General features: G+C 45.3%; 1 protein-coding gene across 3 annotated transcripts in view; it reads right to left on the reverse strand.

Moving 5' to 3' along the window:
• LOC147111909 (high affinity cationic amino acid transporter 1-like) overlaps window positions 1-14,374 on the reverse strand; it is a 142,077-nt gene that overhangs the window by 32,240 nt on the left and 95,463 nt on the right. For all 3 annotated transcript variants that reach the window (XM_085999297.1, XM_085999295.1, XM_085999296.1), the window contains 2 exons: window positions 3,578-3,752; window positions 328-458 (listed from right to left, as the gene is read on the reverse strand). In XM_085999297.1, coding sequence (XP_085855423.1) covers window positions 328-458; window positions 3,578-3,752 — 306 coding nt within the window. The remainder of the gene's footprint in view (window positions 1-327; window positions 459-3,577; window positions 3,753-14,374) is intronic.

Here is a 14,374-nt window from a genome sequence, read left to right on the forward strand (position 1 = left end):
AGCAGCATGTTCCTTGTCTCAGTCAGCCATTTCATGGAGTGGCAGAGCCTCTACTTAAATAGAGCTGGTGTTGCCAGTCCACTTAAAAAGAGGTTCCCCCCAGCTGCAACTTATTTCCTCCTTGGGCAACATCATTGTGCCTTACTGACAACAGTGCTCCCTAAAATCAGACACAATTAAATGCTTCTGTACTGAAACAGCAGTGGAGAATACACAAGAACAGCTTCTGTTCCCATGGTAATCAGATTTGCAGCTAGTTAAAAATAATACACAGCATATTAACTTGGCTTTCAACATGTGCAGCCTGCAGACAAACCTTTCCCTCACCTGTGGTGGCAATACAGTCAAATCCTACAAAGGCATAGAAACACGTGGCTGCACCTGAAAGTACTCCTGAAAAACCGTAGGGCATGAATCCCCCAGAGCCATAATTCCAGCTACTGGGTTCTTTGGTGTAACTACAGAAAAGATGAGAAATTTATTTTTATTATGAACAAACAATCTGGAATCCTAGTTAACACAATTGGTGTGTCTGGCATTTTAAGGTTGGATATAAACAAAAATACATTAAGGTTGCACCATTCAATCCAAAATATCTGGCTATCATCAATTTAACAAATATATATATATATAAATATAAATAAAAACACACAAATATACATGCATGCAAAATGTGTGTAGTTTCCATATTTGCCTAAAATGTAATACCAGTTATACATAAATAAGATTAGTTCGCTGACCACTTTACAGTACAGGTTACATATCATATTTTCAAGACAAGTGATGAAACTACAAACCCATTAGTCTTACAGCACTAACTGGTAACAAAGTTGAGGAGTATCTATAAAAATAACCTATTAAGTGGCAGCCAAAACTGCTGCAGAGGGGAAGAACCTGCCTGACCAACCTCCTTGACTACTTTGAGAAAGTCATATCCCAACTGCAACCCCTTAGGATACAGTGGCCCTGAAAATCTGTGAAGGGAACCTCGGCCATTGATTCCAGCAGGTTTTCCAGGGCTAGGGGGAAGTTCCCTATTTTGGCTGCCAATAGCAGATACCAGGACAGTTAGGCCCTGAAAGTCTAGCTAAAGAGCACTGGGCATGGGTGAACTGTCGCTCGCTCCCCACCTCAAAAAGATTCCTGCTTTGCCCCAAGGGATTGCATTGAAATTCCTTTTTTTTTTTAATCCAATCTCTATCTTCAATCCCAGCCACACTTTTCCCCTTGGTGAGGAGGTATTCCTGGTCTGACCAAGTGCATCTCCACTGACTTTACACGGAGGGCAAAAGACATAAGAACTCTCGACGCAGAGTCCCCAGCCCTGCACTTGTAAAAGGGCAGGCAGAAGATCTACCCCACAAGGCCAATCGGAATCAGACTATAGGCCAGCACCCGGCATATCCAGGTCCCACAACCTAGTTTCTGCTGCTTCTGGCAGACTCCCTTTGATAGAGGTAGTATGCTGAAAGGGCAACAGATTTTTGGGGCCAATTTAAGGCAGTTCATATCATGTGTAAAAATTGGAGATGGAGAAGGGATTGACTAAAGAGGAGCAGTGGGTACTAGTTAAGGGAAAGCTTAGTATGTACTAAATCGACTGCTGGAGGGGCAAGTGTCTCAGTACCGACTGTTTTTTAATCCCGGTCATTTATGTAGATCAGAAACAGATGACACCAAACAGAAGGGAGGCAGCAGAATCTGATGAAGTCAATGAGCTACAGAAGGACCTAGTGGGCAGAACTAAAACAGCTGAATTTCAAGGTCTTACACATTCCAAGAAAAATGAGGGGCATACTTAATGCATGGTTTTTAACTAACTAGGGGCTGGTTGAATGAGATTTGGGAGTGAAAGACTCATGTCCGGTCATTGCAGAGCATCGAACAGAATACTGAGCTATACTACTAGATCAGTAGAGTGCAAGCCTGACAACATCCTACTGAAGCTGTATAGTGCTCCGGTCAAGTTACATCTTGAATACTGCACTCAATTCAGGTAAGTGAGGCACATGGAAAACATTCAAACCCTAGAAATAGTGCAGAGAAAGGCAATATGGTTGATCCCATGTCAGAGCATTGAGCTGTGAGCAAAGGTTCAAAACCTCTGATTCTGCAGTCTTGAAAGGAGGTAATTGATGTGGCAACCTTAGAGGTCTATAAAATACTGAGTGGAATAGAAAACATCAATCCTGAACACGATTTAAAGTTAAATTACAACTGTGGACAAATGCATAAACTAGTAAAAGTGGAATGGTCTTCTGCATAAGGTGATGGAGGCAAAAACAGCAGTCAGTCCACAGGCAGTTAGATGCTATGAATCGTGGCTGGCGGGTGGGCGGGGGCACCTTAGTGTTATATGGAAGGATGAACTAGTTAGGCTGAATGACCTCAGTGATCGGTGCTTATTTTGCGCTCTTTCTGAAATCCAACAGAGCTGTACTTGATAACTTAATAATAGTGGCACACTTCTCGTTCTAACGCAATATAAATTATGTTGAGCAACTTTACAATTTTATTGCTTTTAAAATCAAGCACAAACAGCCCTGGACATGAATGGAGTTGAAAAATTATCTACACTTTTAATTTATTGATCTCACTTATACGGCCATTATATTTCAACTATAGCACAGTAGTTGGTCAGGGAACTAATGAGGCATGATTGTACTAATTATACTAACTATTGTAACCCAATGAATTTCAAAAATAGCAATCTGCATGTACAAATATGTACACATATACTAAAGCAAGAACTTTAGCTTAATATTTTTTTCTGTTGGACTCTACAGATCCATCTTGTAGATTTGCTGCTGGCACACAAAGGCATAGCCAGTAAATAGATTGCCCTGGTGTTTCTCATGGGGAGTTGAATAATACGCCGTTTTATAATGTGGGCCCAATAAGTCTCCGCAACTATCCCTCACAATAGTGTGGAGATCTCTCTCTTTCGGTTCCCAAGAGGACCGATCTTCCTCTTCATTCTCTCCATCCCGCAACAGATTCGGTATCCCTGCTCTCCCCAACCCTCGGCTGCAGTACTGCCAATTTTCAGGCTGTTTGTACCCCAATGGTCATTAGAAAATCATCCCAAATGTAGGCAACATTTTCATTTAAGTCATCCCATGAGTTGACCAAAAAATATGAATTTTATTAATATGTGCCATTTTATGCAACACAACTTTACTGTCTACTGTTCGGTAAAAATAACAGCAAATGATTTAATATAGTTTCTCACAGGTCACTATATTTTGTGTCTCTAGTTTTTTTGTAATATCCTCGCTTGTATTTCTGTATTCGTAATATCCTCATATATTTCTGTATTCTGTGATTTATAGATTTTCAGTCCCTCTCTTTTTCACTTTCTACAGTTCTTATATTTTACCCCCCTTCTGAGTATCTATTTAGTTCCTGTAATATTTTCTCTATCTCTGCAGTTTTGTAATGTTTTGTCCCTCTTTCTATTCCTGTTTCTCGGTCTCTGAAGTTTCTACATTACTTTCTCTCTCCTACTGGCAAGCAAGGCAGGAAGATATCACCATTCCTTTTGGATCATTGTGAAAGTCAGCATTTCTGCACTCACTTCTCGGAGGCAGTACCGTTTGTCCCATTAATCAAGGTATCCTCACTCAGCTGCCAATTCTTGAGCGAGCCTTTCACAAAGCCAGAGACCATGACAAAGCACAGCACGAGGACATTGATGCAAGTAAAGACTTTGTTCACCATTGCCGACTCCTTCACACCGAAAGATAATAACCCTGAACAAATGAAAAGATATTTATCAGAAACAAGTCTCCTATTTTTAAAAAAAATCTATGGTTACATTGTCACAAAGCATCTTTTTATAACAAAGGTTTTTACATAGTACTATCCAGCTAGAGACAACTCAAACAATCTGACAGCAATCTGTTTTGGCATAGAATGGATGCAAGTATGATATTGATACAAATAGTGAAACTTGAACATGGTCTACAGAAGTTGCTATGAGCTTCCCTATTAACAGAACATTATCTCATCCAGTAACATACTTTCACTTCTCACATCCTAGGGAGCCCCTCCGCACATACAATCTCTGCCAATATATCTAAAAAAAATGTACACAAATTACTGCAATCTCTAAAAGATTGATCCGTAATAATCTGGAAACTAGGGACATTGCTGGGTACACAAAGCACTGTAAATAAAAGCCTATCCTCATCGTGGCTCCAGTCTAACAGCTGTTCAGAGGGGATCTAAACATGCAATGTGCAGAAGGAAAGTAACATGGCTGCGACAGCAAATAATTCCTGATGCTTCCTGGCAGATTTTAATTTGTGTGATTGGTATCAGGAAGCGGGGGCTGATGACCAAGAGAAAACATTTCAAAGACGGAAATTTGGCAAAGGTTGCTGTTTGAGGCATCTTTTCTTTGATCACCATCCTAGGTTTTTGAGTCATTAACCCCCCCCCCCCCACTCAATCTGCTTGAGAATTTGTTGCAAAACTTTCAACTACAAGTCAGAAGTCAAAACTTGGCTTGGTCTGAAACCTATGCTTACAATTTGAAAACAGACCCAACACTGTCATCGCTGTAATGTAGTAGCAGCAGAAAACACAACCGAGACTGATGCAGGCAGAAAAAGAACTGAGGAACAGCTGACACAAAATACTATGTACAGCAGAGCGAAGAAATCATTAGATGGGATGATACAGTGCACTCTTGAAAAGGCATTGATGGATACCAATGGTATGTGGAAGAATATAAATAGCCATCTGCTACATTTACAAAACTAACAATCTTAACCCCATTCTATTTGATTAACTCTTATCTGCCCTCGAGTTGCCTCAATTATATTGCTAGCACTACGCACAAGACAATCTATCCTTCAACAATGTGTTTAAAACATTGATATAGGTACATTACAAATGTGACTACATCTATATCTATACCCCCACACACACCCATACCCATACATATGCATATACACCCAGCCACACCCCCAACCACTCACATACACACACATGCGCGCAAGCAGTTAACAGCCAGAGCCAATTTTCCCCAAAGTTACTCCTATTTCCAAAACGGACTGTAGAACAAAGGAGCACAGAATTTAAAAAAATAAGAGAATCTAGAATAGGTAATATGTTTGGGGAAAAAAGCACCATTAAAAAAATGTAAATGGAAAAGAGCAAAAGGCAGAAGAGGAGAATATAGAGGAAAAGGGCACAAAGGGAGCAAAGAAATACTTGCATCATTTTAATTAAAATGTTATTTCTATTATTCCAGTTATATGTAGGATTAAAATTACAGCAATAAATATATCCCTGATGACACTATTACTTTAATATCAGTATTTGTTAGTGTCACAATGAGTGAACTAAATTTTAAAAAATGCCAAACCCAAGATGTCAAGAATTTTCTTGCCAACAGTCTGAGGATTAAAATCTTCCCAAGCTAACAGAGAACTTGCATTTATATAGCATTTTATCACCTCAAAGTCACTTTACTGAAAGCTCAAGTCTGCCTTGGCTCCTAATCTGCATATCTCTACTTTGTATATAACCCACCATTTAAATCTATTACTCTTGCAAGAGATCTGTAATGTGTACTGCACCAATTGTGCTGGTTTTATCTTGCAGCTTTTGAGATTGATGTGGCACCTTGAAGTACAAACTGGGCAATGGTAGATCAGTGCACTGTTAATGAAGTCACCTGGAAGACATCGTCTCTGTGTAGTCCAAAAGCAGCTGTAGTACAAAAAGCAGTTAATGCAACGCTCCACCAAAAAAGGGCAGATTTAAAAACGAACTTCAGGTGCCTATTGTGCAGTCATTCACATTTTAATGATTGAAAAGTGCTGACTATGCGTCCGTGAGAAGTTGGTGAGCAGCCTCTTTGCATGTGCTCCATTTGTACAGTAAAACTCTGCTTCTCTCAATAACACAACAATGTGAGCAGCAGCCAAAGCATTATTTTCACAGCAATGTAATTGGGAAGCAGAGCTAATGTTCCATCTTTCAGTGCAGTCTAAATGAAGTCTTTTTTTCCTCTGGTCTGACTACCTGCCTGCCCATCCATCTGTCTATTTCCTTCCCCTCCCTCCTCGCTTTCAAAAGCCTCCTAAAAATCCTCCAACCATGCCTTCAACTTCGGGACTTTTCTCCACTTTTCACTTGCGAACAAGGCCCTCGCCATCCATGAGCTTATCGTGGATGATTGCATTGACATTATGGCCCTGATGGAAACTTGGCTGAGGGGTGATGACACCTTACCCTTAAATGAAGCCTCCCCACTTGGCTATACCTGCCACCACTTGCCCCGCCCAGACCACCGTAGTAGGGGGATGGCTCTCATCACCAAATCACACCTGGGTCTGTCCCGCTACTCCTTTGGCACTTTCTCCTCCTTTGAGCATCTCACCTTGTTCCACCCCCTCACCTCATTTAAAGTTCACATTCTCTACCGCCCACCCAAGTACGATAAAATTTTTAACACCGAGATATCTTCACTGCTTTCCTTCCTTAGCCTCTGCACCGAGTGACTTCTCATCCTTGGTGATTTCAACCGCCATTTCAATTCATCATGCTCTCCCCTCCGAGTTCACTACCTTTCTATCCTCCCTTAATCTCTCCCTCCATGTGAACTCCCCAACCTATATTCACAGCCTCCCCCTTGACCTTGCCATCTCTCATGGCCTCACTACTCCCACCGTGTCAATGGAAGATAAGGCCATCTCTGACCACTTCCTTGTATCGTTTTCCACCCACATTCCCCTTCGCCCAACCAACCCTACTTCCTTCTGTGTCCGCCCTTGGAAAAAAAACTCTCCCAACTCTTACAACTGCACTTATGAAATCCCAACTGTCCAGCCTTTGGCCCTCCATTCACCACGACATTTCTGCAGCTACCGATCTGCTCAACCACACCACCACCTTTGATGCCCTAGTCCTTATTAAAACCATTACTCTCTCTCACCCTGGCCATTCCCCCTGGTACGGCCCACATCTTCATTCCCTCAAGTCCAAAGGACGCAGACTTGATTGGATATGGCGGACAACTGGTTTAGCCATTCACCGCCAGATCTAGCTGGGCCACAAAGCATTATCGGGTCCTACTCTCGTCTGCCAAAGCTGCTCACTATTCCAGGATCATTCTGGAATGCAAAGATAACCCCCGGCTACTATTTTCCACTAACAGTCTTCGTAAACCCCTCTTCCGTCTCCACCCTCATCTCCAACAAGTGTGAGGAGCTTATGGACTTCTTTGTCTCCAAGATCGAGACCATCGGATCAGCTGCCTCTGCCACTTCCTTCCCCTAGCCCACCGGGCCAAACTTCCTCCAAGGATCCCCCGTGCCCTAGCCCTGAACTCGCATCCGTCTCCAGTTTCTCTCGGATCTCCCCTCTTGACCTCTCCACGCTCATCTTGTCCACGAGAACTACTTCCTGCTCCCTCGACCCTATTCCCACTAAAGTGCTGACCACCCAACTTCCTTTTCTGGCTCCCATGTTAGTTGACATTATTAACGATTCACTCTCCTCGGGTACTGTCCACCTTTCCTTCAAATCTGCAGTCATCATCCCTCAAAAAACCAATCCTTGACCCCTCCGTCCTTGCAAATTACCGCCCCACCTCCAACCTCCCTTTCCTCTCTGAAGACCTTATACGTGTTGTCACCTCCCAAATCCTGTGCCCATCTTTCCCGGGACTCCATGTTTGAATCCCTCTAATCCGGTTTCCGCCCCGCCACATACCGAAACAGCTCTCATCAGTCACAAATGGCATCCTTTGTGACTGTGACAAAGGTAAACTATTCCTCCTCGTCCTTCTCGACCTGACTGCAGCCTTTGATACGGTTGACCACTCAACCCTCCTCCAACGCCTCTCCACCATTGCCGAGCTGTGTGGGACTGCACTCGCCTGGTTCCATTCTTATCTATCTAATTGTAGCCAGAAAATCACCTGCAATGGCTTCTCTTCGCACTCCCACATCGTTACCTCTGGGGTCCCCCAAGGATCTATCCTTCGCCCCTTCCTATTTCTCATCTATATGCTGCCCCTTGGCAACATCATCTGAAAACACAGCATCAGTTTCCACATGTACGCTGATGACACCCAGCTCTACCTCACCACCACTTCTCTCGACCCCTCCACGGTCTCTAAATTGTCAGACTGCTTGTCCGACATCCAGTACTGGATGAGCAGAAATTTTCTCCAATTAACATTGGGAAGACCGAACCCATTGTCTTTGAGCCCCGCCACAAACTCCGTTCCCTAGCCACCGACTCCATCCCTCTCCAACATCTGTCTGAGGCTGAACCAGACTGTTCGCAACCTTGGTGTCATATTTGACCCTGAAATGAGCTTCCGACCACATATCCACGGCATAACTAAGACCGCCTATTTCCACCTCCGGAACATCGCCCGTCTCCACCCCTGCCTCAGCTCATCTGCTGCTGAAACCCTCATCCATGCCCGTTACCTCTAGACTTGACTATTTTAACGCACTCCTGGCTGGCCTCCCACATTCTACCCTATGTAAACTTGGCGTCATCCAAAACTCGGCTGCCCGTGTCCTAACTCACACTAAGTCCCTTTCACCCATCACCCCTGTGCTCGTTGATCTATATTGGCTCCCAGTTAAGCAACGCCTCGATTTCAAAATTCTCATCTTGGTTTTCAAATCCCTCCATGGCCTCGCCCATCCCAATCTCCAATCTCCTTCAGCAGCCACCACCCCCCCCCCAGAGCTATCTGCACTCCTCAAATTCTGCCCTCGAGCATCCCTGATTATAATCGCTCAACCATTGGTGGCCGTGCCTTCTGTTGCCTAGGCCCCAAGCTCTAGAACTCCCTCCCTAAACCTCTCCGCCTCTCTACATCTCTTTCCTCCTTTAAGACGCTCCTTAAAACCTACCTCTTTGACAAAGCTCTTGGTCACCTGCCCTAATTTCTTATGTGGCTCAGTGTCAATTTTGTCTTATAACACTCCTGTGAAGCGCCTTGGGACGTTTTACTACGTTAAAGTTGCTATATAAATACAAGTTGTTGCTGTTGTAAAGCATATACAAATCAGCACTGAGAAAGGGTGTAGCTCCATGCTGGCTGCCAATGGACTCCTGTCTAACATGTGTGGGTTTCTGGGAACTGTTACTGTAGTCATAACATTTCTTCTGAGCTTTTCCTATACTGTAAAATTAGGAACTCAATGCAATCTGTGAATACAGATGTGGCTTTTCTGTTGCTGAAAGTTAGGTGTTTTAGGACATCTATGTGAGTTATGTGGAGAAGTTTGCTGTGTGCGTGTCAGGGAGCAGGCATGCATTAGAATGCAAATATCCAGGGAAAGAGGTTTTTTTTAAACACTTAAAGGGTTCTTGGGCAAGGTGCTGGTTTGTTCTCCACCTCTAGAAACGTGGGGTATAACCTAAATAGATTAGAGATGAATGCAACATGCCAAGCTAGGTTGTTCACACACACAGTGGAACTCTGCTCTGGCTCACGTTTCATGATCACTACCAATGTTAAAACAACCCACAATATTATCTAACTTCTTCTAAATCCAAAATTAAACAAGGAAGATGCATAATACGCTATAGTAGCTGAGCAAAGGATTTTTAATTCCCACATATGCCAACCGTATACCCATTTGCATAATAGACTCCACTAAATGATCGTTACTGCAGGCTATGGTCAAACCTAAGGGGCAAAGTTTACTTGACAGTTCTGGCAGGCTCCCACACTATCAGACTCTTACAAGGCCAGTGACAGAGGATGGAGCCTGGGGCGGGGACTCCCTAGGCTGAGATTTATCATTTCCCAAACCCCAAGCCTGGTGTGAGGCTGGAGGTTTGGTACAGTGAGATGAGGCATACCAGTGTCCAGAAGGGCACAAGTGGGCTTCACCAACAGGTCCAGGCCAGGGTAAAAGTCAAAAGAGGTGCAGAACTCTTTTCCCTGGGGGCCAGTGGGACTGGGCATTCCCTTTATCCCATGTCTTCAGCCAGGCAGTGGGAGGTTCCAGCAGCATGGGGCTGGTGGGAACCAAAGATGTTTAGTGAGTTGTGGGTATAGGAATAGGAAGATAGAACAGATGAATGCGTGGCTAAAGGGATGGTGCAGGGGGGAGGGCTTTAGTTTCCTGGATCACTGGGTCTGCTTCTGGGAAAGGTGGGACTTGTACAAGTCGGACGGTTTACACCTGAACCAGAGGGGAACCAATATCCTTGCGGGGAGGTTTGCTAGCACTGCTGGGGGGGTTTAAACTAACTTGGCAGGGGGATGGGGTACAGAGTGGAGCTATAGTAGGGGGTGATTTACAGCCAAATACAGAGGAAAAAACAAGTCAGCAGGGAAGGCAGAGCAAATATGTGAAGGCAAAAGGGAATATGGCAGGGCTGGAAGGCATATATTTTAATGCAAGGAGTCTTACAAATAAGGTGGATGAACTGAAGTTGTTGTTGAATACATGGGAGTACAATATTGTTGCTATCACGGAGACATGGTTGAGGGAGGGTCAGGACTGGCAGCTCAATATTCCGGGGTATAGAATCTTCAGGCGAGACAGAGGGGGGTGTAAAAGGGGAGGGGGTGTTGCAATATTAATTAAGGAGTCAATTACTGCTGTAAGGAGGGACGATATATTAGCGGGTTCCTCTAATGAGGCCATATGGGTAGAACTTAAAAACAAAAAGGGGGCAAGCACTTTGCTGGGACTGTACTATAGGCCCCCAAACAGTCAGGGGGAGATAGAGGAACAGATATGTAGGCAAATCTCAGAAGTGCGAAAATAATAGGGTAATAATAGTGGGGGATTTCAACTTCCCCAATATAAATTGGGATAGTCAGAGTGTGAAAGGCTTAGAGGGTGCAGAATTCTTAAAGTGCATCCAGGAGAGCTTTTTGAGCCAACATGTAGAAAGTCCAAGAGAGGGGGCGGTACTGGACCTAATTCTGGGGAATGTAGCCGGGCAAGTGGTGGAAGTATCAGTAGGAGAGCATTTTGGCGACAGTGACCATAATTCGGTGAGATTTAAGGTGGTCATGGAAAAAGACAAAGACGGCCCGGAAATAAGAGTTCTAAATTGGGGGGAAGGCCGATTTTAATATGATAAGGCAGGATCTGGCCAAAGTGGACTGGGAGCAGCTACTTATAGGAAAATCCACATCAAAACAGTGGGAGACTTTCAGAAGGGAAATAGAGAGAGTACAACGCCAATATAAGGTCAAGGGTGGGACCAACAAGCAAAGGGAACCTTGGATGACAAGGGATATACAAAAATGCATTAGAAATAAAAGGGGGGCTTTTGGCAGTTACAAAAGACTAAAGACGGAAGAAGCCCTAGAGGAGTATAAAAAGTGCAGGGGCATATTAAAAAAAAAATTAGGAGGGCGAGGAGGGGCCATGAAATAACAATGGCGAGCAAAATAAAGGAAAATCCTAAGATGTTTTATAAGTATATTAAGGGCAAGAGGATAACCAGGGAAAGGGTAGGGCCCATTAGGGACCAAAGTGGCAATCTGTGTGTAGAGCCAGATGATGTAGGCGGGGTTTTAAATGAATTTTTTCCATCTGTGTTCACTATGGAGAAAGACGATGCAGACATAGAAATCGGGCAAGGGGACTGTGACATACTTGAACATATTAGCATCGAGAGGGAGGAGGTGCTAGCGGTTTTAGCAGGCCAAAAAGTGGATAAATCCCCAGGCCCGGACGAGCTGTATCCCAGGCTGCTGTGGGAGGCAAAGGAGGAGATTGCAGGGGCTCTGACACAAATTTTCAGAACCTCTCTGGCCACAGGGGATGGACCAGAGGACTGGAGAACAGCTAATGTAGTACCATTATACAAGAAGGGTAGCAGGGATAAACCAGGGAATTACAGGCCAGTGAGCCTAACATCTGTGGTAGGGAAATTATTGGAAAAAATTCTGAGGGACAAAATTAGTCTACACTTGGGAGAGGCAAGGATTAAATCGGGGATAGTCAGCATGGCTTTGTCAAGGGTAAATCATGTCTGACAAATCTGATTGAATTTTTCGAGGGGGTGACTAGGGGGGGTGGATGAGGGAAATACTGTGGATGTGGTTTACATGGACTTCAGTAAAGCTTTTGACAAAGTCCCGCATAGGAGACTGGTCAAGAAGGTAAGAGCCCATGGGATCCAGGGTGCCTTGGCGCGTTGGATCCTAAACTGGCTGAGTGGCAGGAGGCAGAGGGTGATGGTCGAAGGTTGCTTTTGTGACTGGAAGCCTGTGTCCAGTGGGGTACCTCAGGGATCGGTGCTGGGTCCCTTGTTGTTTGTGATCTACATAAATGATTTGGATGAGAATGTGAAAGGTATGATCAGTAAGTTCGCAGATGACACGAAAATTGGTGGGGTGGTAAATTGCGAGGAGGAAAGCCTCAGGCTACAGGACGATATAAACGGGTTGGTCAGATGGGCGGAAAAGTGGCAAATGGAATTTAACCCTGAAAAGTGCGAGGTGATGCATTTTGGACGGACAAATAAGGCAAGGGAATACACAATGAGTGGTAGGACCCTAGGAAGTACAGAGGGTCAGAGGGACCTTGGTGTACATGTACATAGATCCCTGAAGGCAGTGGAACAGGTAGATAAGGTGGTTAAAAAGGCATATGGGATACTTGCCTTCATTAGCCGAGGCATAGAATATAAGAGCAGGGAGGTTATGATGGAGCTGTACAAAACGCTGGTGAGGCCACAGCTGGAGTACTGTGTGCAGTTCTGGTCGCCTCACTATAGGAAGGATGTGATTGCCTTGGAGAGGGTGCAGAGAAGATTCACCAGGATGTTACCTGGGATGGAGCGCCTCAGCTATGAAGAAAGACTAAACAGGCTGGGGTTGTTTTCCTTGGAGCAAAGAAGGCTGAGGGGGGACCTGATTGAGGTGTACAAAATGATGAGGGGCACAGATAGGGTAGACAAAGAGGAACTTTTCCCCTTAGTAGGGGGGTCAATAACAAGGGGGCATAGATTCAGGGTAAGGGGCAGGAGATTTAGAGGGGATTTGAGGAGGAACTTTTTCACCCAGAGGGTGGTTGGAATGTGGAACTCAATGCCTAAAAGGGTGGTAGAGGCAGGAACCCTCACAACATTCAAGAAGCATTTGGATGAGCACTTGAAATGCCATTGCATACAAGGCTATGGACCAAATGCTGGAAAATGGGATTAGACTGGACAGGGATGGATGGGCGGCGCAGACACGATGGGCCGAAGGGCCTCTTTCTGTGCTGTAAAACTCTATAACTCTATGACTATGACTCTATGTGCCTGTGGTGACACAGGTACCCGTGCAGCCCTATGCAATTGAGGTACCCTGCTATTAACCCCATACTCCAGCAGAGTCATGCGATCCTGGCATAGCTGCTAATATCGCAGTCCGAGAACTTTTGTGGCCACAATGAGGAACTACTGATGCAACGGATTAACAATTTAGACTCCAATTTAAGATTAAGGCCTAGAAATTGGGTTGGGGCGCCAAAGTGGCGCAAAAGTCGCCCGAGCGCAGGATTTAGCGCAGCGTTCGAGGGTTTAGCGATCGTCAGATATTCAGTTTCATTGCTCCTCGAGGGACACAGGGCGAGGCTCGAGGCGCTCCGCGTCCCTCTTAGGGCACTGAAACTGAATATCGCAGCGCAACGTGCCGCAGAGCCACACGCTGCGGCATGGCACGCTGCGGTACTGCAGGCCTTCCTCCCACTGTTAAGGGGGAGGGGCCTGCAACAGCGTGATCCCCGCTCGCGAGTGCCGGCAAATGAGCCCGGCACCAAGGAGAAGTGCCGGGCTCTCGGGAAACAGCCGGCAATGCTGCGGGGGGGGTGGTTAGGTGGTCGGGGACGGAGGTGCTGGCAGGCGGCCGCCGAAAAGGCGGCCGCCCCGCACCTCCACCTTAACTTGCGCCGCTGCCGGCACAGTAAGGCCCCGTGAACCGGGCGCGGGTAGCGAGCGGCGCAAATGCGGCGTTCGCTACCAAATACCGCAAACGGGGCGCTGCGCACATCGATGACGGCGCAGCGCAAATGCCTAACGCCACCATTAGCGCCCCTACTGAATATCGCGGGAGATGCAGCCAGTGGCGCTACAGCCACCGACTGCCTCTTTAGGCGCTACTCACCCAATTTCTCCAAACCCCTGGCGCAGATTATTTTGAGGCCAGTGCTTATTTCAATAACACCAATCAAATACTGAAAATAAGGAAAATAGGTAAAAAAAAAATTCAGCTACGTTTTTGCCAATAATTGTGGTGTATGTGCCTTTAAGAGCAATTATGGTGTATGTGCCTTTAAGAGCCCCAGGTGTGCGTAATGCCGGTAATTGCCACTTGGGCTATATAAGCCTGTGTATTGTGTATATCCTTTAGAAACCCCCCCCCAGACTTGCT

The sequence above is a fragment of the Somniosus microcephalus genome, chromosome 10 (genome assembly GCF_052327205.1).
Source record: "Somniosus microcephalus isolate GS21.2 chromosome 10, FLI_Smic_1.0, whole genome shotgun sequence".
NCBI lineage: Eukaryota > Metazoa > Chordata > Chondrichthyes > Squaliformes > Somniosidae > Somniosus > Somniosus microcephalus.